The following is a 25,561-nucleotide window of genomic DNA, read 5'->3' on the forward strand; positions in this document are numbered from 1 at the left end:
TAAGTATAACGAAAAAAAAGCAGCAAAAGAAATACATATCAAGAAACATCTTCTACAAAATTAGGCAAAACAACAATACAACAAATGCAGCAAGCAAGCATAACTGCACACAACAAAGAATGAATCACACAATGTTGACTATGGCATTTTTAAAAAAGCGTGCGATTTACAATGGTTGCTGTAGGAGAGGGAAGGCAATTCCATTCCAATGACGTACGGGGAATAAACGACTGAGAAAAAGAGGTCGTTCGGCTTGATGCTATACCGACTTTGTGAGCATGATCAAGGCGAGAAGAAACGTACAATGGAGGAAAAATGAGTTCTTCATGCAGATGTTGGTGATGAAATATTTTGTGGAACAACGAAAGTCGGGAAATTTTACGTCGAACTGCTAGGGATTGAAGGTTAAGGGTAGATTTCATTGTTGTTACGCTGGCGGTTCGGTTATAGTTCGACAGGATGAAATGTGCAGAATTGTTTTGTACCATTTCCAGTGAGTTTATGAGATTGTTAAAAGAAGGATCCCAAACAGACGAGGCGTATTCTAATTTAGACCGAATAAGTGTTTTGTACAACAGTAGTTGAAGGGAAGATAGTGCCTTAGCAAAATTACGCTTAGGCAACCCAGCATGCGATTTGCATTGTTAATAATATGTTCAATGTGAATATTCCAGGTGAGGTTGCTTGTGATGTTAACACCGAGATATTTATAAGAAGAAACAGAGTCTAGGGCGATGCTATCAAGGTAGTAAACAGGTAATGTGTTATTTTTTCTAGATACACGCATAAATTTACACTTGCTAACATTGAGTTCCATGCGCCACTTTAAGCACCAAGCCATTATAGAATTTAGGTCAGTTTGAAGGGTGGTAAGGTCATCGTCACAGATTATTTCTCGGAACACCACGCAACCGTCAGCAAATAAATTCATATTAGATGAGACGCACGACGTTAAATAATTAATATATATTAGGAAAAGCAGAGGGCTGAGAACAGAACCTTGTGGCACACCGGACTGAACGAAGGTATTATTAGAGTTTTGGTTGTTAATCGAAACAAACTGCGAGCGAGTAGTCAGAAAAACTCAAGCCATGCAAGAAGTTTCGGTTCAATGTTTCAATATTTCCAAGTTCGTTTACAAGTACGTCACATGGGAAACTTCACCTGCACACACTAAACGCACAAAACATATCAAGCCGCTGAAATACAGAACCGATTGTCTAAAATAATTGTTTTTCGTCAAAATGATTGACGAATGGAACTCGCTACCAAACGAAGTTGTTAATCTCAGTGATGCCAAGGACTTTGAAGCTGCATTAAGCAACTTGCTGCCCGTCGGCCCATAATATTGCCTTCGTTTCCTTTGTTATTATTCACGAACCCGTGAATACACACATGGCTGTGCTGCTGATGTGGTTTATGGCATGCCTATGCTAAATTTTTCAAGCGCCTCTCTTCTTCATTTCCCTGTTGCCTGTAAATTTGATTGCTTGATGTAACTCTTCTTGTTTCATGATGAAAACTCCGTCTTGGCTGCATGCTGACAGTATGAATGATCAAATACGATCCATGGTTCACCCATGACATCAAAAGATGGCTTAATAAGGAAAAAAGAGCGTACACTAAAGCGTCGAGAACAAATGCGTCGGATGATTGGCAGAACTTAGAAACGTTTCCAAACAAACAGAAAAGGCAATTCTTGAAGCGAAAAATAAGCATTACAATGACACTCCCCAACATGTTCAAAAATGACCCTAAGAAGTTCTGGAGCACTCTTAATCCTAAGAAAAGCGACTCAGTGCCAGCACTCTGCGCAGAGGATGGCAACGCCTTGAGCTTAGCCGACTGCGCTGAAAAACTTAACCAATTCTTTTCTGAAGTGCACTATCAAGCGACTGCTTGATAGCAACCTAACCTTGCCACAGCTAATTATCCCTAATCAGTTTTCTCCTATCACAATTACTGCACACAGTGTAGCTTGTGCAACTGATTGTTTAGCACTTAAAACCAGCTCCAGCCCTGACGGTATTAGCACTAAGCTTTTAAAACTAACCAGCCACTTCTCGGCCTTCTTACTCGCGTTAATTTTTCAATAATCTTTAGATACACGTTGTCTGCCAGAGGACTGGAAATCTGCTTACGTAATTCAAATATTTAAATTTGGTGATAATGCACAGCCTAATAACTACAGACCAATTTCTTTGACATCCATATGCTCTAAACTTCTCGAACAAATCTCTTCACAAATATAATGGCTCATCTCAATCTAAATAACTTGCTCCTAAAAAACCAACATGGTTTTCATCAAAACTTCTCATGTCAATCGCAATTCTTCAAACTAGTACCTGACCTTCACATCGATGCCATCTTTATTGATTTCTCTAAGGCATTTGATAGGGTCCCCTACAAATGTTTAGAACTTAAAGTAAGCAATCTCAAGCTTGACAATAAGACAACACAATGGATCCTGGAATTTCTTACTAACTACTTCCAATCTGTAAAACTAAATAGCTATGTCTCTAACCATACTAGCATTTTATCCGGTGTTCCACAAGGCTCGGTTCTAGGCCCTCTTTTGTTTTTAATACAGTAAAAGCTCGTTAATTCGACACCCGTTAATTCGGAAATTCGGATAATTCGGACGGCTGGTCGCCTGACCAATGCTGGTCGCCTGACCAATGAAGAAATTACTGTATTAATGATGTCACGGGCGCCCAGGAAGGCCACGATTCTCACGAAGAGTCATGCGAGGAGGTGCAGCCGCGACCTCATCGCTCCTCACGAGAAGTCTCAGAGGCGCTTTTGATATTGGAGGACGTTTGCCTGAGCAGTTCCGACAGTTTGCGTGCTGTTTGCACTTGAAAGAGTTAAGAAAAATTGTAATGTCAGCCTGAATCTGCGCGAAAAAGCAGACGACTATTACAAAATACTTCAGCAAATAAAGGTATGCTTCTCCAACATGATTTTAATGTTGTTTTTCCTGTTCATTCATTAATTCGGCATTCGAATAATTCTGAAATTTTTCCCGGTCCCGTGAGATCCGAATTAACGAGCTTTTACTGTATACATTAATGACATAGCATGCAACATAAGTTCGCAACAAATTTGCCTATTTGCAGACAACTGTGTAATTTACAAAGAAATAACTAGCCCTGCCAACATTACCATTTTGCAATCTGACCTCGATAAGTTGACTGAGTGGTGCGACACGTGGCAGATAAAAATAAATGTGGGAAAAACTAAGCACTTACAATTTAGTTCTGCTTCAATCCCCTCCCATAACACATACACCATAAATGATACCCGAATTAAATCAGTGCTATTTTTTAAATATCTTGGGGTGTTTTTCACAGCCAATCTAAACTGCACCATTCACATTCAACATACCGCTACTAAAGCAATAAAAAAACTTGGCATCCTAAGAAGGTGACTATATCTTGCTAACAAAGAAACCAGATTCTATTCATACACTTCCCAAATAAGACCACCGCTCGAATATGCTTCAACCATATGGCATCCTCACACTGAAAGTTTAACTAACCTGGTTGAATCGATTCAAAACAAAGCTGCACACTTCACAACATTGTCATACTCGCGTTATGAAAGCATGACTGCCTTACAAAAATCGCTCAATCTGCCCTCCCTTGCCACGCACTGTAAACTTGCACGACTATCATTTTTCCACTCACTGTTCCACAGCAACTCCCCATTCGTGCGCAATCATATCGTCTCACCATCACACCCTTCTGCCCGTGTTGATCATCCTAACAAAGTTAATCCCATTCTTCCGAGAACAAAAAAATACCAAAACTCGCCTTCAGCCCTGTCGATAACCGAATGGAATTCCATAACAGAGTCTTAATCCTTTCTTACAGCATTAAAAGCGTTTTTGGAAATTCCAATTGATTAGTGTAGTTATGCGGTGGTGTTGCTGATGCTATTTATTTGACTGTTTTGTGTGTATTATTTGCGCCTAAGCTTTATTACCTGGGGCATATTGTATTGCTGTTAACGTACCTGTGCTTGTACACAGTTTATATGCATGCCTTTTTCCCTAATCACTTCTGTTGAGTGAAGTTCTCCTTAAGCTTTATATAATGATGTGTGGCAGCATTTAATGTATTGTGCACTTTGAATATCCTCCTAATACCCCCCCATGTAATACACTCTCGGGTCCTCAGGGAATGAAAATAAATAAATAAATAAATAAAAATAAATATTGTATGTATGTTGTATGTATGTGTTTATGGCACAAGGGCATCGAGGCCAAAGAGCATTATGTCAAGAGTGAATGGTACCACCTCAGTCAGCAAAATACCAATGAAGAACATGAGGAAGCTAAAAAATAAAGGACGTGAGGAAGCTAAAAAATAAATCATTGGTGTGAGGGTCATTGGTGAGGCCCTCAGTTTCAAACGTTATGAAAAATTTCAAAGATCCTGGCATTTACCACCTTGGAATTACGAGCGGTAAGTAATAAGTTTTAAAAATTCAATATCATGAATGTAAATTAAGAGGCAATTCATGGGAAACATAGGTTCACCTGCTAAATCTTGGGAAAGTGACGGCATTTAGCATGCTCAAATCCTGAACACTCAATTAAGATATGGAGAAATGAGAGCCCTCCTCCACATCTGTTGCATACTGGTGGTTGTGTGCTTTAATAGATAAGAATAAGTACCATACGTGTGGCCAATTCTCAGTCTGCACATAGATATTTCAGTAAATCTGCTGTCGTTCCGTAGTATATTGACCCAACTGTGGTTTTATTAAATGTAATTTACTAAGGATTTGTTCATCCCGTTCCTGTTGCCATGGTTGCCAGAGTTTTCTTTGTAGAAGCACCTTTAGAAGCACCATTCCAAGGCAAGAAACGGGAGATTTCAGCTTCGAGTATGAGTGTGACAGGGTGTGGGAATGCACTGTGTGTGAGAATGAAAAGGCAATGTACCCTTTTGAGAGCATCCTGGACCTATAATTGTACAAGGCTAACTTAAAGCCTGATTTTTGTCAGATCAGTCAGGTAGTAGCGGTGCTTCATTACCTGTTTGCAAACTTGTATTGCCTTGCGCTCAGCCTCGCATGTAAAAAAAGCTTTGGGACGCCCTTGTGCTTTTATTTTTCACATTTCCGCGAATTATCCCTTAGGGTTCCTTTTTTTTGTTTTGTAACCGCGCATGGCCGCTTCCGGTTTTCTTATCTGGCGTTTCAACCGGAGCGCCCGTTTGCTCTTTTGTCTCATGTCCCGTCGGGCAATATTGTTTGATATGGAAAGGGTGTCACCTTGTCGCTAACTTGATTGTTTATTTCTTCGACAATGTTCTCGATCCTATTTTCATGGATCTGAAATTAATAACGTTCCGAGAGTAATGCATGCATAGCAAACGCCGCGCAACTCACTTTATCGACATTCATCTGTGCACATCACACTGCGGACTGCTTCTTCGACGTTTGTGTTTCATTGTAGTCTTTTGTAGAGCAGGAGGCTGCCTTAATAAACTTCGTTCAGAAAAGCTTTGAGTCGTTCTTGGCTACGTGGCAATATTCTGTTTCCTCCGTGTGCTGCACATCGCAGCGCAAAAAAAAAAAAATATTTTTTGTAAGCTGGACCACGCTCTTTTGTCTCCCTTCGTAATATTGAAATTTTTTTGTTGCGCGTGATAAAATCAGTTTTATTGTTCTTTTTTCGCTTCCTTTTTTTGCAAGGATTGCAAAGTGTGGAAGCGGAAAGACACACAGTGCAACATATATCTCTTCGTGTTTTGATCCTTCGCGTTTCTGCAGCGTTTTTAGATGTTCTCAATCAAGTATGTACCCAACTCATCAAAACGACAATACCATTGGGCTATCTCTTTTAGCGTTCTCTGAATTCCAGAGCAATCAAACCGATTCCTTAAGCGTAGTCTGAACGACGCGTAATTGGTTTCTTTCAGTTTTTTTTTATTGTATTATCGATAGGTCCACAGCAGTCCGTGGCTACGGAGCTACCGTATGTGTGGTATTTACAACTTTTACTTGAAGAAAAGAAGCAATACAGATTTAAAAATTCGTAAACACAACGGCGCAGCGCCTGTGCCAGAGGACACAGAAGCCGTTGTCGTTCGCAGCCGAAGTCTACGATAATTTACTTGGAAAAATAAAACCCCATTGAAGGCAGGTGATTTACACAATTACTTGACGATTCACCGCTAACTACTACGAAAAATAGCACACTTAATCAGCGCGCAGACACCAAAAGCAGCGAGCGTTTGCACGCCAAGAGCTGGCCAATATGCCGCACGCGCAACGGCTGGATGGCCTTCGTGCGGCGGTGGCACCTGTAGTGGCGCCCACGGTCCCTATATGAAACGAGCGCCGAAGTTTCGTGACCAGTAAAGCATTGAAGGACTCTGCATGTACTTACAGATGGCGTTTAGACAAAGCCATCGAAGCCTTCTTCCTCCAACTCATTAAAGGGGTCCTGAAATACCTTCCGCCGATGCATGGATGTACATGTACCCAAATAAAGCAATGTATTTGCAATCTCCTCCCGCAAGAATTTTGTTAAAGCGATAAGTATTAGCTGAGAAATCGTAAATCAAAAACCGCGCATTATCGTCGCTCCGCGTTTCCTCCTCCTTTCGACTTGATTTGATTGATTGTGGGGTTTAACGCGCCGACGCAACGCAGGCGATGAGGCGCGCCGTAGTGGAGGGCTCCGGATTAATTTTGACCTCCTTTCGACTTACTCTCCGCTGTTGACGGCGCGAGAGCTTTGCCTCCCATGATGCTGCGCTCCGCGCGGGTGACGTACTTCCGCTATTGCGCTGCTACTGTCGTCTGCTACGGGCAAGCTTTGTTGACACCATGAATCCCGCACTTCGCTCAAGGCTGGAAAACCGAACGAAAAATCTGGCCGCATGTGTGCGGCGGCCTGGCCTTGCCCTTTCGCGGTGTTCGTTGGTGCAGTTGCTATCGGTGGCACGTGACTTTTTATCGGCGGCGAACTCGCAGCCGTACGGGGAAGATCGTGCGCTCGTTCCCTTTGATGCACCGACACTGTTTATCCAAAAAGTGCCGTATCAGATGTGGCCCCGCTGGTGCCGGGTCTTATTTTGCGGCGGTCGTAATTCCTGCCGGCGGCATGTGAAAAAGACATTTTAAATCGATACAGAACCCGTGCACAAAACCCTTCAATCATGTGACCAGTTCAGCTTGGGGCGACGCGTGGTGGAGAGCGGCAACGTTGGCAAAGCATGCTCCACCGCGGCTCTGAGCTTTCTAGCGCTGGAGCGAGCGCCACTTCTTTGAGAATCTCAAACATCGGTTGCCTTGACAACAAGGCACAAACCACTGTAGAACTCAGTTACAGTTGCGTGTTCCCGGTTCAGCTCGGGGCCCCACCTCGCGACATGTGGGCACTGCAGGCGTACCACCCACTCCCATTGGGAAGTGCGAGATGCGTTTGACATTACAGGAGGCGATGGTGTGTGTGTGTGTGTGTGTGTGTGTTGTGTGTTGTGCACGACCGGCTTTGTGCACGACCCGTCGTGGTGTTGTGGATGTCTTTGTTTCGCGATGCAATGCGACGTTGTGCTTCTGCGGGTGGATAGTGCTTCCCATGGTCTGGGTTATCTTTCTCGAGAGACGTACGACTCAACTTCGCATGGGGTATGTGCAGTGTGCGTGGCTAAAAGCCATCTCGGCTTGTGCGCCGGAGTTAAGCGACTTGCTGTTCGTCCCCGCAAACCGCGCGCGAGGTGAGTGCCGAATTTACGACGGGCAGGAGGAGGCAACCCATCGTCTTTCAATCGCGGTTCAGACTTGCAACGCATGTTGTGACGTTGTGTTCGTTCTCTGTGTTCTGTTTTGATTGTTTTGAAGTAGAATAAAATGTATGCGTCAAACCCGGGCATTCGGCTCAGGGCGTTCTCTGCAATTGCACGAAAGAAGTGCCACGGGGCTTCAACGCTTTCTTTACGGAACGTACTCAGGTAAGGGAATATCCATGTCGTGTTATGGCCGTGCTGCATTTAATACAAACGGTTAAACGTTTGTTTACACTTGTTTCGTTTGTCGTAAAATGTCCAAGCACTCGGGCACTCCGCCGGCAGATCAGCCGGCGAGCCGACGCTGAGCAGACGACTCATCGCTTTGGCGGAAGTGCGTGAAAAAGCCGCCCAATAGCAGGATGTCTAGCTCATGACGAACATCTGGGAATCGATGATGTAGACATGTGAAGATGGCGGCGTCCAAAAACACGAAGGAAAGGGTGAGAAAAAAGCGACAAACTTTGCAACAAAAGTGTGAGCTTTCCGCTGCGCGTAAAAGAGCAATACTTGGCACAGATGACGTTGACGACCCAATCTAACGATTGCGCTAGTTCATTTAGTGTGCTCAAAACGCCTTTCAGGGCCCCTTTAACAAATAATTCATTCATTTAGACCATAGAGCTGCGTCTCTTAACGTGCGCTGACATCACGCAGCACACAGGCACCTTTTAGAGCGCGGACCACGCGTGGCCGCCATGCACCAAATTTATTCCATACATAAGTCGCACTGGTGGATAAGACGCACCTACGAAAATTTCAGAAAAAAACCCCGACCTATACACCGGAAAATACGGTAGCTTGTACACTGCTGCAATATTATTGTGACATAAGAGAGAAACATTGCTCAAACATTATATGAACAATGCGCGGATGCAGCCTTCATAGTAAAAAAACATATCTAGAAAGTAGCTCTGACATTGTAGGAAACATTGCTTGAACATAAAGCAACGTTCTCCAAATGTTACCCCCCGTTGAGAAATATAGCTGGAAAGTTGCCGCAAAATTGTAGCAATGTTATTGCAACTTCATGAAATAACATTGCTTGAAAATTGAAGCAACATTCTTAATATGTTAACTGCACATTAAAAGTGTAACTGGAAAGTTGCTACAAGATTGTAGCAATGTTAAAACGTCACAATAAAATGGATATAGGTAAATGTGGCATGCATGTTGCCAAGATGTAGGTGAAAAGTTGCTGCAATGTCATAAAAAAACCAACCATAAGTGTTATGGCAACGTTGTCCAAATATGTCCCACGTGGCTGGAAGGTTGCTTCAAGAGTGAAGCAACGTTGTCGAATGTGAGAAGTAACGTTACCCAAACATTAGAACAACACCCTTCAAACATTGCCCCCAGGTTGGAGCAATAATAATATTATGTTGACGCAATGTTTCTGGGAAACATTGCACTAAAGTTAAAAAGAGCGGACATTAGCCACGTTTTGGCAACAAACCCGAAAACGTTTGGGCAACGTTTGGGCAACATTCTGCGCTACCAGGGTTATTTGGGTCAAGTTATTCAATACAATTTCTGGCATTAGTTGAAGTTGTAAACTTCTGTGGTATTAATCATTGGGGACAAGAGTATCATCGCTTTCGTCCGATTGCACTTGGAAACCTCAGTAGCGCTTGGGAAACCAGGATCGAGTTCGAGTGGGATCAAGCTCTATCGCGACTGAAACTGCCATGTAGCAGTTCCAGATCTGTATTGAGTTCGATTCGGGTCGACTCAGTTGCGATTGAAAGTGCCCGTGTGACAGGGGTATTATGCAGGTCTCTGCTATACCCTGGCCCAAGAGTAGAGAGCTACATAATACCCTGGTCATTTATTGCTTTTAGCACGCCGGCGGTTTGTACCGAGTCAAAGTGCTATGCGTACTGATAGTAAGCGTAGCTCTCATAAGACTGATAATCAAAGAAGCCCAACATTTTCCTAGTGAACACATGGCGCGGCAGCCGTGACACATGAAACGGTGGCATTTGATTTCGTTGTGTTGTTCCTCACCTTGCAACCTCTCCATCTCAGGGAGCGCGCTCGCCCATTGTTCTCTCTGCTCGTGTGTCAGCTTGTCGACACATCCTGCTTGCTGTAGTTGATCAATTCATGCTTATAAAACACAAGAAAATAATGGTCCCGGCACAATGGACAAAAATTCGGCCAATGACAGCCGGTCTTAGGTGTGGACTGGAAACCGTCTCGCTGTCTCAAGAGCTTGTGGGGCCGGTCAAAAACCGGGCAGGTGGCAACCCTAACTCGCTGCATCCATCCCATGATGTGCACTTGTGCATCCATGCCCCCGTCAAGCAGAAGCGGAGGAGGAGGGCGGCCCCACCTGGATGACGGTGATGGGGAAGATGTAGTCGGGCGGCGGCTGGCCAGCCTGGCTGTGCTCGGCATCGGTACATTCCTCGGCCGCATCCAGGAGGATCCAGTGAAGAGTGTACAGCAGCTTGGTCTCCGCTGCCCCCAGCTTCTCCAGGCAGCTCTCCTTCCGAGCGTACAGCAGGGCCGCACAGCAGTGCATCACGTGGGGCAGCGCCGCCCGCACCAGCCGCCACCTGCACCCACCAATGCACCCCACCCGCCATTCCATTCCAAGTACGCCAGCTTCCGGAGCACCTTGTTAAGCCTGTATCTGGTGGGCAGCAATATAAGCTATGCTGTGGCTGATGCAACTAGAACAGCATAGGTAGCATGCCCAAAACTGAAGGGACTACCTTTTAAGCCAAACTATACATACTAGGAATAGCTAGGTTTTGCGGTAGCAAAAAATGAACTGACTGCAGACAATGGGGCTATACAGCAGAGGTCAGTTAAGGCAAATGTGCGGCCCTTGCGAGCATCCCCGTGGCAAAGTGTGCGTAGAGAAGGGAACAAAGAGAAGAAGCACTACCCACCTTTTGATGCTTTTAATGGCAACTGTCAGACTGGGTGATAAGCCAAACTGAATGTTCTGCACCAAAACTTTTTCAAAGGACTGCAAGGAAAAAAAGACAACAATCAACGTTCACACATTCTTTCAAGAATCAGTCCCACACGAAGTTATCACATTATACATTGCAGGAAAACCCGCAACTCAGCTGTGACCACTGAGGTTAACTGCACACATTTTCCCGTAGATCGCCAACACTCAATGCATGCTGCTCAACCCTGGCTAATTGCGATTTCCCAAGGAGCGAGTGACCACCACCACCATTGTATTCTAGTCCCTGCGAGGGAGGGCAATTGGAACAAAAGGGCATGCAGGCTGTGCTGGCACACAAGAACTGGTCTAGTGTGAGCAACACTGGGCCTGTTGTCGCATTTTTTTCAAAATTGAGAAACAAATGCTCACACATCTCACATGGCGGTGTAATGTTCGGTTTATCTACATAATTAACCTGGGGTATTTATTCTCTCCAAAATGATAGATTTCTTACCTTGCAGGCCTCTCTTTGCTCCTGAAAAGTGAGTGAGGATACAGGTCAGAACAAAAGGCACGACAATTCTCATTTTCTTCTTCTCTTCAATCACTGGACAATCAATGAATGCCGTGTCCTGTTTGGTGGCTTGCAAGTGCTTGAAGTGAACATATTTGTCTGATAATTTAGTAGAAGCATCAGTCCACAACAAGTTTGTCCCTTATCGAGGTCATGCTGTGTTTGCTCCCGAACGGCTGTCACCGTACATCGCTACCATTGAGAAGATTGCAGCTCCAATTTGACAGTGGAACACTGCCTGTGCAGGCCACACAACATATGCATGTGCCCACTGTGCAAAGAAGGCGCCACCCAGCTGTGTTGCCCGAGTGTCCCACTGAGAGGAGGAGGGGGCCTCCTTTTCCTTTCCGTGCACAGGCGCTTCTCACCACCAAGGCAGGTGCTGCATTTCACAACAGATCCGCTGCTCACGAGGCAGAACAAGCATGTCAGGTGCAGTCTTTCACACTTAGTGTGCAAAGGCAGTGAGGGCTGCGCATTAATTCAGGCCAGCCTTGGTTCTTTCACAAGTTCACTGCTCCTTATACAAGGTCCTGCTCATTGTAGTTTCTGGGGACTAGCGCTAGGCCAAGCTCAAAGGTGTCATCCGGGGGGTGCGGTGCCAAGACCTCAGCCGCTGCGCTTGTTCAGGGCTTGCTCCACATGTGCAAGGCCAGGACACTTGCCCCAACACTGCAGTGCACACTGGTACAAGCACTCTCTACAGCACTCTCTACAACCACTCTCTTGCTTTTTCTGTTGTATATTAACGATTTAGTAACTGTTGTTGACCCTACTGTTCAAATTCGATTGTTCGCTGACGACTGTGTTTTGTTTCGGGAAGTCACAAGTACTGATGATCAGAACGAACTCGACAAAAACATTGAAAACGTGCGTAAGTGGTGTGTAGAAGGGGGAATGGAATTAAATTTGGAAAAAAAGTGTATATCTTTGTGCGACAAGAAAGAAAAACCCCAGTGAACACGTGTATAAATTAGGATCGTCTTCTTCACTCACATAGGTTGACAGCTATAAGTACCTCGACGTTACATTAACAAACAACTTATCATGGAACTTGCACATAGATAATATTTGCTCGTCTGCCCTCAGGAAATGATGCTTCCTAAGATATAAGCTCAGAAATTCCCCTCCAAACGTTAAGCTTCTTAGTTATTTTTCTTTCGTTAGGCCGAAGCTGGAGTATGCGAGTATTGTGTGGGACCCCCATACTAAACAAAACATTAAGAAACTTGAAAGGATTCAGCGGAAGGCCATTCGGTTTGTTTATTCTAGGTTTTTGCGAACGGTCTTCCCCACAAACCTAATGCTAGCTAATAATATTCCTTCCCTTCAGGATCGTAGAAAAAAGTCCCGCCTCGATTTTCTGTCTCTTTTATATAATCACAAACTCGCCCTTGATCCAACCCCTTTTCTTTCTCCATTAAACACAAGACCGACAAGACATCACCAAACAAACGCACTAACTCCGTACTTCGCGAGAACGGACACGTTCAAATTTTCGTTTTTTCCGCGCACCATTTCAGACTGGAACCAGATAACCGAATGAAGTACTTGCGATACTGGGTAACTGTGCATTGTTTTTTGTGTATGTTTTGTTGTATTGCTCTTTGCATTGTACCATGCCCTCCTGCTTGGACCGACGTGTGGTCTGCAGTATGTATTAAATAAATACACCCCTCCACCACAATGCACAGCAGCAGAGCAGACCTGCTGCTGTGCATTGTGGTGGAGGGGTGTATTTATTTAATAAAAACTGCAGACCACACTTCGGTCCAAGCAGGAGGGCATGGTACAATGCAAAGAGCAATACAACAAAACATACACAAAAAACAATGCAGTTACCCAGTATCGGAAGTACTTCACAGCTATAATGCGTGGTGCAACTCACAGGACACTGAATGGGCATTGCACACGCACATCTCACCCAGAAGGCTCAAGAAGCTCATGTCAGCCCATAGTCAATCACAGTGCAAGTTTTGTTTTCTCACTTGACCTATTTTTTTATCTCTAGCTGTTGCTTTAATTCATTGTTGTCCCACCAGAATTCCTCGTTCACTCGTTAGCGTACCAATTCAGATCTCATTTTACGTCCTATTTCAAGCACATGCACCAATACTTGCACAGTTGGTGGAGAACACATGAAAACCTGCCTTTGTTTGACAGCACAAGGCTGGGAGAAGTTTCAACAGAACAAAGCATCCTGTTGCGCACAAACCAAAAAGTATGCTGCCGTTAAACTTTGTGTTCAAGAAGACAGCAAAAAAAAATGCCAAATTTACCAAATCAAGTGAAAGGTTATCAAATGGAGATCTTCCTGGCGGGCAGCAGGCATACTGTCCCAACAGCACACAACAAAAAGCCAGCTGTACACAGAGCAGGCATGCTCCCCATCACCAATACCAAATTGTCTGCCACAACCACGGAAGCACTCATAATCAACCCCTTTAACAGCAAGTGCATGGTGGCTTGTTTGGACTCTGTGCCGCTGGGCATTGCCCTGTCTTTTATGCCATTGGCCTTTATCAGTAAAAGCTGCATCAAAACAATACAAGTTGCTGCATTTACGATAATCAGAATAACAAGAGCAAATGTTACATTACGATGAACATGCTGTGCCTCAACAGCACGTTAACCTCCCAGAAGAGCGAACCAAGTTGACAAACAAACATAAATTTCTAAACACATGTTGCTCCCATGTGAAAGCGCAACTGCTGCCCCATCTTTCAGGTGCCCAATATTGCCCCCTTAACAAGCCGCAGCTGCCACCGACCGTAGCAGGCAACACACGAGTGGAAGCTCTGCTTGCTCAGTGGCACCACTGTGCGCATGCACCCCTAAAAAGTGCTCCATGTACACAGGGAGCCACAAGTGTTTACCTGCACACAGCTCAGGACTGCACCATCTCATTACAAGCATGCCTCCCAAGAAAAACAGGCCCTGAATGTGGCACATGTGGCACACTGCGCCCCCCAGCAGTTACTTGGCCCTTCCTCCAGAGGGACAATCGCACACGCCCGATGAGAGATGAAGGCATACCATTGCTGATGCATCGTGGCCCTTGCCAATTTTTGGACGTATGAACGGGCTGAAACGGAAAGCAATGAAATCCATCAATTGGCTACCAGTCGAGAAATTGGCATGGCTGACAATTAAGGCTGTAGCCATAAAGCACAAACATGGATATGCATAGCAACTCATCTGTCGAAGCTCTGGGAGCATTTGGGCAATCAAGCAGTCCGCCAGTGAGTGCACTTCACGAAGGACAACGCTACGTGGACTACCAGAGTCCTTTATTGCTTTTACCAAGGAGGGCTCCACTCCCTATGGAGTGGAGCCCATATAGTGCCATCTATAAGGCACTGCTAGAAACACCCCAGTCACAAGTTCAGTGACACTTCAGCCTCTTCCGGGCTCAACCAGCTTGATTGACCACCATGGCCTGGATGTGTTGGGCCACAATGTGTTCATGAACCAGTTTGGCGAGCACATGTGCCGACTGAGCAGCAATCAAAATTGTTACCTCAACATGCCCAAGTGGTTCGAAGGCAGACTTCAGTTCAAGTTCATGCTTAAATTAAGTTCATACATAAATTCATGCCGAGGACAGTCCATCGATGCTGCCGCAACAGGCTCCCTCCCCCCCCCCCCCCCCCCCCCCCCCCCCAACTGGAGGGCACCCACATGCCGCAAGGCTTCTGTGGGCAATAGCCAGCCCATGCACAAGGGCCATGGTTGTTGAGCTGCATGTGCCACTGTATGTTGAACACTGTACTCCAAAGAGGGCATCAAGAGAGAACACTCTTGGCACCACGTTTGCCAACAGCACTGTTGGCAGTTCTGTGCAGGTCTGGGAGCTTCTCGGTGCCGTATCTATTGGCAGCCCCCCCCCACTGCCCAGAGAAGGGCCAACTCTGGCACTGCAGTGTGCGCTGCATCCATTCAGTTGTTTTATAAAAGAAGAAAAGGAAAAGTGCAGAAGACACCCAACAAATACCAGCCTCTTGTTTAGAAAGAAGGCAGGTCAAAACTAACACTTTCACATAGAGGTAACTGTAGAGGCCAGATAAAAAAAGGCAAGTATGCTGACAATGAACAATCACTGACGCAATTGTGGGTACCCATAAGGTAATTGTAAGTTTGGAACAATTTAAGTGTGAGTTAAACCACAATGAGTATAAACACATGTTCAATGATCATGGGTACCCTGTGGGGGCCTGCTCTGAGGTAAGTGTTCAATGAACACTTTCGTTACATTTTTCATGGGAAACATTCTTTTTTTCTATAAATGGCCACATATATTAATGCAAATGTTTGAAACGTACAAAGGGTACCAGCACCTGAAACTCCAAATTTATGATGTAAAAAGTTTGGAACTTGCATCTCAAATCATGGTTCACAAATTTTTGGTGTAATTCTTGACGTTAACACAAGTAAAGGGGCGCCTGAGAAATCAGGAACGAATGAATGGATCACTCTGTTGAGGAGCAAGTGGCTTTTTTTGGTTGGCAACTGTTTCCCAGATAAACACAGTACTACCCAGTGCACATGGCAACAACCAAGTGAGAAGGGACAACCAGTTTTTGCTCAGCCAAAAAGAAGTTTGAAATTTAAAAAGGCTGGGGCAAAGGCTATCAGTGATTAAATGTGCTGTGGTTCCTGCTGGGCCAATTTCCAAGGCGGTACATGGTGCGTTCACATGCCGTTCCAGTTATCTGGCACTGGTTTCTCTCACTGCCATCAGAATTAGTAAGTGAAATAATTGAATTCAGATAAAAAAATTTGCTACAGACATTTCGTGAAATAACCACACTGCTTGGGAAAATCATGCAGAATAGGTGTTTGAGAGATTTGTGGAAGTATTGGATTGTGCTTATAGCACACAACATAACCAGATGAGCAGGAACACCACAAAAGACTTTGGCATGTAAAATTAACGCATACAATATATTTCTTTTCCCTTCAATTGCAATTAAATTACCATAGCTGCATTTTTAAATATTTTGCACCTTTTACTTCTTTCAAGAAGGAGAACATCACTGACACTGTCGTAAAGCTTTGCGTTACGGAACGACAGTGCTAACGCTGATGCCACTGTTTTGGAAGCATAGGCGTGAGGGCCTTTTCTCACATTGATGGATTCAGGCTACCCAAGAAGACAAAACACAACCATCTGGCACATGTAGTGCAAAGCACAGATGTTGCGCTGCAAATAAAGGTGCACAACGAATTTTGTGTAACCCAATACAGACACTAACTGGACGTGTTGTTTGCACTTTGCGAGGGCCTTTCCTCTGCATTTTTGTTCTTGATATATGCCCCATACAGTGCACGCTTGGCGACAACAGCTGCAATAAAGATGGAAATGATGAAAATTGTAAGGCCAGCATTAGTGTCACCAGATAAAGCCTTTTTTTTATTTAGTGGCTCTAGCTGGTATCATTTGCACAGATCATGATTCTCTTTACAGTTTATGACACCTGTAATCAAAAGGTGAATCCACGGGGCTTGTTAAAAGTTCCTATGAAAACAATCTTGCAAATATTTGAACGATACACCCGGAAAATCTTCTCACACAGCTGATGTGAGTGCAGAAAAGGCCCAACGACTGCATTAAAAAGGGATAAGTGGCGCTTTCTTTTCCTTGCATGGCTTCCTTGCACAGCTCCGGTGCTATGCGGAAAGGCCAAGCTGAAATAGTGGCGGGAGCTAAGACACAAAAGGCGGCATGAAATCGCAGCTACCCGCCAGTTACTTTAGAGCGCGCTCTGACTAATCTGCAGGAAACAATTGGCGCATCTGAAGCCACACCGTAGTACACGAGGCACGCCGTAATGGCTCGAGGAGTGTGCGCGCGCACTGATTTGCCTCCCCTGCACGGGAATCGAATCCGTGCGTGCCGGTACCTGAGCGATCCCCTGGGCGTGGGAAAGGTTGAGGCGTTTTCGGCGCCCCAACAAACAGGATCCTAGTCGGACGCAGCTAGGAGGACGCCAGACATGAACCCGATCCTCGATTCACACTTCAAAATTCAGCGACGTGGCTTGTGATCCGAGAAAAACGAACGTACACGGCCTCGGCAGCAGCCCGCGGGGAGCCAGAAGTGGACCGCGCTGGAAAGAGCGTCACTGATGGCGCATCGTTCGGCTTCACCTCGCAGCACATCGTCCGTGCAGGAGTCGCGCATGACGGTCCCCATTTAAGCGCATTAAATGTGCTGTACGCACTGTCTTGCGGTTTTACAAGATGCCACGAGACTTTGGGTTGTCACTCATATGACCAAGCCGTATCTATGACGTGGAACGGCAAATGTACACAGCACGAAGCCACGATTCTCGCAGATGTGCCCCGCCAATGCTGCCGGCAGGCCGCCTCACGTAAAAGGAAGAAAGACAATAATTGCTCACCTTGTTTGTCGCCAAAGGAACGTTTGTATCGGCAGAGGCACTGACAGCTCGTCGGGTTCATGCTGATCCTCCTCGAGTTTGCGTTTCGGCATACCGTATACCGGAGGAAACGTTTGAGCGAGGCGGGGTGCTTTAACGCGTTACCAAACGCTAACGGAGCAGGGTGCAAAAGAGAAAACAACGGGAGTGAGGGGAGAACATATTCGTGTCGGAGGAGCTCGCCGGCGGCACTCTACGTGTCGTCGTCCATCTTTGGCAGGATGATCCCTTCCCCGCATCCCGAGCACGTGATCCGTCCTTCAAGCGCCGCCACGGAGCTGACGGAGCCAATGTGGAGCACTTCGAAGGAAAGCGGCCCGTCATTCACAGGACAGATGTTCACCTAAACAATGCGCAGAAGCACCCTACCGCGTATCTGCCACTTTAAATTTGAACTCGCTCGGAGCATGTCGCTTGTTCGTGTGCGAGACATACAAACGCCATTTCAACTGCAAGGTTCTTTATTGCTATTCTGTCGACGAAAAATCATGTACCAAATCCAAATACAGATATCCAAAATTCTTATTTAGCGGTAGTATACTGATATGTTCATGATAGCCACGTGCATACGCGTGGCCCGAATTTGCGTAAAATATACGCTACCCTACGTGCGCCAATTGAACATCACGCACTCTCATGCAATCTGTGAGCTTTCCAGTGCACCTGACGCTACAATGCATACATCAATTACTGGACCTGCCAATCTCTTGACAATGAAACAATCACTGCACTTCTGCGGCAGTACGCGAGCCTCCTTTTTTATTTTCAGATTCCAAATTTTAACAATGCAGGAACCGCGTGTGCAGTGAAAGCTCGCAAATTGGAATTTCTATAAACTGACCAACTTGGCCTGGCCAAGCTCCCTAGAATTGTATCTGTTAAAAAGCCCATTAGCTTGTAGGTTCCACCAATTCGAACCGCGCGTGTTGGAGTCAGGAGGATGGCCAGAAGAACGCTGCCGCCTGCACGGTCCCAGGCTGCGCTGCCTGTAGAACAGCCCCATGGCAGGCGTTTTGGAAGACGCATTCTTTGCGGTCAATGTCAATGTGGACGCGATTGCAGTGATGTGCACATGTGGTGCGCTGGCAGATGAGGGTCTGTGCAGGTCACAAGCGCAGAACCTGTCAAGAGGAAGACGACACACCAGCGGTGATGTCCGCCCCTCAAAAGTCATGGCCGGATCGAATTCCGCCAATCTCTTCTTCAGCTTTGAAGGGGGCGTTCCGCCACATTCCTTACACAGAGACAAAACTACTGACTGTCACCTTTAAGAACAAAACCAAGACTTCAGTAATGAACTTTTTTGAGGCAGCATCAAATTGCTCACATGCCCTGCTGTTTCCCAGCTACAGTGTAGTGCGGTTATCTTTCACTTTCATTAGTTCGAAAGGAGATGGCTTCCCCTTGCGGTTCGAATTAACAGGTTTTTACTGTATACGTATGTGAAGCAATGGCCCTAACAGCACTTGTCTTGGTCCTGCCACCTTCCCCTGAAGCATGGGCAGGGAGGTGGTGCTCCATTTCATAAAGCCAGCAATGATCAAAGTAGAAGTTACCGCACACAATTTATTCGTACCCTTTGACTGGATTGTGCCACGACCCACGTGATTAAGAATCTTCCCAAGCTAGACAAGTACGGTGCGTAGGGCTATAGACGCACAGCACGTGACGCCGGCAGCTTGGTGTGACAAACGGGGGTGCCAAGGACAACATGCTGAGCACAGACGCTACATGGAATATGCAAGGGAACGACAAACTTTCCCCAAAGTGAGCTGATGGACAGTGCTACTTCTTAGGTTACCATACAGCAACACCTATGCCATGCAGCTTACATAAACCGCAGGAGGTCACACTGCGGTCTTCACTTGGTCTTACTTTCACAGATGGTTGAAAAAAGAACAAGTACATGGCAGTTTGAATTATAAATGCCACAGCCACAAGGACGGAACGGTTCAGTCTAATGACCTTTTTTTTTTCTTAACAGAGTATTTAGCTGCTATGATGACAACAGGATGTATGCTCGAATGCACGTGGGAGCTTTCTGCATGAACTATAATGCACTTCGCTTCAGCATACATTGCCTTCTTCAACCCCATCTAACAGGTTTTTTTTTCTTTTTTCTTCTCATTTTGGTCTGTGACAAGCAAATGCACAAGGGTGTTCTTGTTTTTTTTCTGTACGTGCACAACGTACTTATAGAATGGCTGTACTTATACAATTGGCCAACCTATACTTGCGAGCACAAATGCATATCGTTCACGTGCATGCCTGTACTACCACACTGTCAATTGCACATAAGCAATGCGACACACCTGTCGGCACATGCAGAGCTTGGGCCTTCATACAAACGTGCTTCGTCTCTTTGGCAGGCACTCATTCAACACAACCTAGTTTGATCCACGTTGGTGCTACAGTAATGACAGCTTATGGGATAATGCATTACCTACACACTTTGCCATGACTGCACCCACACCAGATGGCACCACCACACCATGAAACAATCTGCGTGGCACGATGCAGCAGACATTAGGCTGTACTGTCTTCATTGGTACAGGAAATTCTGTGTCCTCAACAGTATCCAGGAAGCAGTGCACGTTTTCACGTGCCTCTCGGCTACGGCAGTGAGCATTCCGTATCGCCTGCTCAATGGAATCACCACGCTGCTCAGCTGTCAGTTGCAAAGCCTCCCTCTGCACTCTTCTCCTAAGCCACCATTCATTTTTTAAGCCTGCAGGGCAGGAAATAAAAGGTTATGCAGCCACGATAGAAATACAGAACATGGAGGGCCACAGTAGACGAAACAACAGATCGAGCAGTCTGATAGAAGAGCACTGGCTATTTGAAAACGCCAGTGAAAAAAAAAAAAAAAAAAAAAAACAGCATTCAGCAGCACAGCTGAAGCGCCCAAGGCAGAAATTTCAGATAAAATGTATTACCTCAATGGTGACACCAGAGGCATACCAGAAGACCCTGTAATATTGTTTAAAGGCTCGTTCACACATACAACAAAAGCGACGGGGATTCCGTTGCTTTGTCACGCGGCAATCATTGTTGTCGAATGGTCAGGACCAATTTTTGTGACAAAGCGACAGAATTCCCGTCGCTTCTGTCACAGTGTGAACAGGCCTTAGGGTCCCCTTAGTGTTACAGCCAGCAACAAGGCCAAAAAAAATCAAGCATGCATCCACAAAGACTCATTAAAGAATGGATGCTTCAGCAATTGTTTCCTTTGTTGTTTTTCTAGTGCTGAACATGAATCTTTGCCATCTTTCTAATTTTACAAAAAAACCATACATAGCCACGATGCTTTTTTTTTTAACTAGGGAACTGTTATTAGGCTTACCTGTGGCTGTTGTGCAGCTGCAAATATATACAGTAAATTCTCATTCCAAGAGACACTAAAAAAACCTGGAAAACATCTCTTGTATACGAAGTTGCTAACATGGCGAACACAACAAAAACAACCAAGCCGTTTTCATTCAAATGTCTCTTATAACCAAGTGTCTCTTGTAATGAGGTTTTACTGTACAACGAGAACCAGGAACGAACGCAGTGCAAATGAAGAACCTTAACCACAAGCAGCAAATTATGCACAGATGTTTGTGGCAGCACACAATGTAGGACCTCACCTAAACCCTGCAACATGTGATGTGGTGCAAGCACCATGGCACAGTTACTGTCCATGGCACAGCTTACCTACCACCAAGAGTCTTAAAATACCACAGCAATAAGAACAGCTGCTTGACGATGCATTTCTTCTCACTGACTGCAAAGCTTTCTTGCTTTTGTAGTGGAAACTCACTGTGAACCCCTTTCCTTTCAAGGTAGCTGCTCTGTCAAGGATTGCAAGCTCCACAAGGGAGGCTGTCAGACCTTCCCTCCACTGCAAAACAGGCGCGCACTTAAGAAGGCCTCTTGGCAGCCAAGTGGGCGGTGGGAGCAGCTGCACTGCTACACAGATTGCCACGGCTGTAGCTGCACTGCTGCCCCAAAAACTGTAACAAATCTTGAGCAATTATGAGGATGGGAATCCATTCAGAAAAATGACAATGTGCACCAAAAACCTCCTTTTTGGGACATAAATGACACATTTGTTCCCCGAACTGCTGACAGGCACAACACAAGCACTGCCAATTTAACAGGGACTGATCCTATGTTCTCTAGCCTGCTGGGCAGCAGCCACATTAGCAGCCCATGCAGTATATGTGGCAGGCTGAGAAATATCCCGTTTGCGTGCCAACGGCTGTGACGCCACTTAGCCGGCCAATGATTGCGAACTGCTCCAGCAGCCCATGCACCCTGATTAGCAGGCCGATGACTCTGTGCTCCAATTCGACTGCTGAATCAACCTGACAAGTGACCATCACGGCACAACAGCCCAGTACAAATCTGTCGGAGAAATAACCTCATTGTCTTGGAGCCAGCACTGTTTTGAAACACAACAGATAGACCAACCTCCTCAATTTGTTAAGGCTAAATGTCCTGAGTCGAGCCAGTCACAAGGACCTTCAGTGGCCAATCAGAGGCTGTCGAAGAAATCCTCCTCCTCGGCCCAGTTCTCGCCGTCCTCCGACTCGCCGTCACTCTCCACCGCTGGGTCCGAGTCGCTCAGCTTGTGGAAACGAGCAAACAGCAGCTCCTTGGCATAGCTGTACAGGGCGACGTCCAGGCTGTTGGCCGCTGTCACCTGCTCCACTTCACCGGGAGAAGGGGCCACCCTGCTGCGCCCTGCCGAGTGGCCCCGCAAGAAAGCCCGGGGCCGCGGCCTGCCCCGGAACTTGACCTTAAAGGTGGCCTCAAAGAGGGCCTCCGAGAGGCGCGGGAACTCAGCAAGGCCAAAGAAGGCCATGTGCTCCAAGTTTCTCTTTGCGCTGCCCAGAAACACTGTGTCGCGGTCCTCCTTGGTCAGCAACAAACCTGCAGAGTCGTTCTGGGGACAGCCATCGATGAGCCCATGGTCAGCCAGCATGTGCGTCTGCCGGTTGATTGCCGGATTCGCCGAGCAGGAGACGAATTCGGAGAAGCTCACGTCTTCGGGCCTCCTGCCTTCAAAGCAGACGCTCGGGGCCGCCACCGACACCGGCTGGTCCAGGCAGAAGTGAGGGTGGGGCCGAGAACCATGCCAGCCTCGATTCTGGTGGAACCGTCGCCACTCGCTGCGGAACCGTGCCACCGGATCTCGCAGCACAGTGATGTAGAAATACCTGGGTGGAGAGACTCGTGAGCTATATATCCCCCTCACTTCGTCAGCAGAGGGCACAGCGTGAGAGAAACAACGGTCATAGAGAACTGTAGCACCCTCACACGATGCTGGGGCATACGGCCGTAAAAACGGGCTACTGCATAATCGCCGAGTTCAGTCGCAACTACATGCACGTAGTACCTGACACGTTCATCAGCCACAGTAACTGCGTGCCACTCGTACAGGCAGGAATAATGAGAAAGGAACAATTACCTGCGCTTTGTAGGGCTCCCTTCATCTTCGTCAAGCACTCGATCAACACAAGTGTTCAGTTCTGTCCAATCAGGATGGACGCCGCATTTCCATCCCAGCGTGTACCTGCTGAAGAGCCAGGAGCTGCGTTTTCGAGGTCGGTAGCAGTGACAACTTTTTCGGCCTCGCCGACACGTGCAGGGTCTCTGCAGTACTAAGTCTTCAATTAACCGCCGCTCCAAGAAATTGGCACCAGCGTTTTGTATTTGCAGGAGGACAATTACGTCCGAGCCACCAATGTTGAAGTCCCCGTCTCGGACGGAAGAAGTATCCGCATTGCCTTTGATCCGATCGTGATGCGTGCGGTTAGGCGCGTGGTCGCTGTGAAGTCGTTGGTCCTTCAACTTTTGCCAGTAATTAGAAGGCTTTAGTCGCACCCAGTGATAATTAAGTCTGGACGACGAGCTGCCGGAACAGACCAGAATAAACACGAAAGCGGCCACAAACGCTGCACAAACAAGCAGAGACCGAGAAACGGTCGATGTGAAAATGTGCATGCCACCGACTCCGTACGCGTTTTTTAACTAAGGAGACATAGCTTGTTCCGTATTGGCGTAAAAGTAAATATACAGCTACCTTTATCGGTTGGGAAGCAACAGCAGCAAAACTACGTGAGCTGCCATGTTTGTTGACAAGGGATAAAAAAAAAACGTAAATGCGGCGCCGTAGTTGCCGTAGTCGCCGCAGGATCGCAATCCACCGGTGTAGCCCGTGCGCATGCGCAAGGCCACAGACAAATGGCCTGCCTTCCGTTAGAGCATAGCCTCCTTGTTTGACACCGGGAACAACAACGGTACTTACCTGTTTATCCTGAAAATAAATAAAAACGATTTTCGCGTATGGGAAAATGGCGGCGATTTGGACGTGCGAGCCCGAAAACCGGGTTTTCTGATCGTCTGTTAGCTCATTTCTAGGTGCATTTTCTGATCGTCTGCTGCACCATTTGGCTCCGTACGTGAATCCCAAACGTGCGTTTCACTCTGCAGGTGGTTCCGTCGTTCCAACATCAACTTGCGCTGGCTCGCACGTTCAAATCAGCGGCCATTTTCCCATAGGCGAAAATCGTTTTTATTTATTTTCAGGATAAACAGCTAAGTACCGTTGTTGTTCCCGGTGTCAAACAAAATAGACCACAAACTGCGACCTTTGTGTGAAGTTTGAGCGCGAACAGAGCGGCGGATCGCTCAGGAAAAATTTTTAAAGTGTTCCAGTTATCGTTGCAACACATTTCCGTATGTCCGAAGGGCGTCCGCCCGTGGACGTTCTAGGCATCAAAGAATGGCGCATATAAAATATAAAAGCAAAACCAAAAATGTTGCTCCACTTTTCAATTAAAATTTTGTGCGTCCACACTCTGACTTGCAAGTTTCATCTGTATATTACTAAAATGAGCTCAATTTTTTACTTTGGCGCCCCACACGAAGTACGAGACGCTGCCTTTTACTTTCGGGAGCAACTCGCTGACTCACACGGAACCGAACCGAAGGGAACCAAAAACCTGAAGTTAACCGGTATTTTCGTCGGAACTGACCTTCAATCCAAACCGTTATTTTTTGAGCCGGATGAACCAGAACTGGAAGTTAACCGAAAAAAATAAATAGTGGTTACTAGTTCACGACAAGACGTACAGTTCGACCATCCATTGTTAGCGGTGGCCAGTGTCATTCAGGGGCTTTTTCTTTTAAGCAACACCGCGATCATTGTTGTTGGTCGAGAAAACAGGGTGCAAGACTGAGCAAAAGAAGGTGCACTCCCAAGAGCCTCAAGACGTCTGAAGCACGTACTTTGTCTTACCTCCTTGGGACGTGCAGAGGCAATCAGGCATCAAGATTGCTCCTCTGTGCAAACGTTAAATGTGTGTACTTGTAGTAGAGTGAACTAGAAATTCTAGTTCACTCTACTTGTAGCACCCCAAAAGTGCTCCAATTTTGGCCAGTTCGTACATATATAAAGAATGTAAATTGGGATGCAGGAAGAAGCTACCAGGACGCAAAATTGCAGAAACCAATTTTTTTTATTGGTTATAATGAATTAGAAATTTGAGAGACTGTATTCTTTTGAATTGAGATGTGTGCCCACGCTTGGGCACTAGACGTTCGAGTTCACTGACTGCAGGAAAAGCTGCTCTCTACTCTTCACAAGCGGATAAAATGATACTGCTTTTCGCCCATGCGTCTGTGCGTATGCATGCTTTACGTTACAAGCTTTTGTAGATTAATTGTTTTCTGGTAGGGATGCAGGCAGCAATTCCCTCTTGGTTGATGTGGTATAGCAAGCCCGATACCGAAGGTGGTCAGCGCTATTTCACTGCAGCTGCTTCTTCTTACACACTTG

The 25,561-nt window shown here is 46.2% G+C and overlaps 2 protein-coding genes across 4 annotated transcripts in view; both read right to left on the reverse strand.

Annotated features, from left to right (window-relative positions):
* The window catches only part of Unc80 (unc80, NALCN channel complex subunit), a 166,239-nt gene extending 148,168 nt beyond the window's left edge, over positions 1-18,071 (reverse strand). For both annotated transcript variants that reach the window (XM_077700829.1, XM_077700828.1), the window contains exons 1-5: positions 17,695-18,071; positions 14,327-14,375; positions 11,231-11,251; positions 10,709-10,788; positions 10,144-10,369 (exon numbers count right to left, since the gene is read on the reverse strand). In XM_077700829.1, coding sequence (XP_077556955.1) covers positions 10,144-10,369; positions 10,709-10,788; positions 11,231-11,251; positions 14,327-14,375; positions 17,695-17,786 — 468 coding nt within the window. In that variant the 5' untranslated portion in view covers positions 17,787-18,071. The remainder of the gene's footprint in view (positions 1-10,143; positions 10,370-10,708; positions 10,789-11,230; positions 11,252-14,326; positions 14,376-17,694) is intronic.
* Positions 18,072-18,176: 105 nt separating this feature from the next.
* On the reverse strand, positions 18,177-23,914 carry LOC144170815 (heparan-sulfate 6-O-sulfotransferase 2-like). 2 transcript variants are annotated; one of them, XR_013322683.1, is made up of 3 exons: positions 23,189-23,914; positions 22,189-22,937; positions 18,177-20,461 (listed from the first exon to the last, which is right to left on the reverse strand). XR_013322683.1 is itself a non-coding variant. In XM_077700830.1 (2 exons), exons 1-2 carry the CDS (start codon positions 23,722-23,724, stop codon positions 22,253-22,255), a joined length of 1,221 nt encoding a protein of 406 aa, XP_077556956.1. In that variant the 5' UTR covers positions 23,725-23,914; the 3' UTR covers positions 18,177-22,252. The 2 variants fall into 2 exon arrangements, 1 of the variants encoding a protein (XP_077556956.1); XM_077700830.1 differs by having other exon boundaries at positions 18,177-22,937.
* Positions 23,915-25,561: the final 1,647 nt, after the last annotated feature.

Source organism: Haemaphysalis longicornis, unplaced genomic scaffold (assembly GCF_048455015.1).
Source record: "Haemaphysalis longicornis isolate Haplotype H1 unplaced genomic scaffold, Haemaphysalis longicornis Haplotype H1 scaffold_2, whole genome shotgun sequence".
Lineage (NCBI taxonomy): Eukaryota > Metazoa > Arthropoda > Arachnida > Ixodida > Ixodidae > Haemaphysalis > Haemaphysalis longicornis.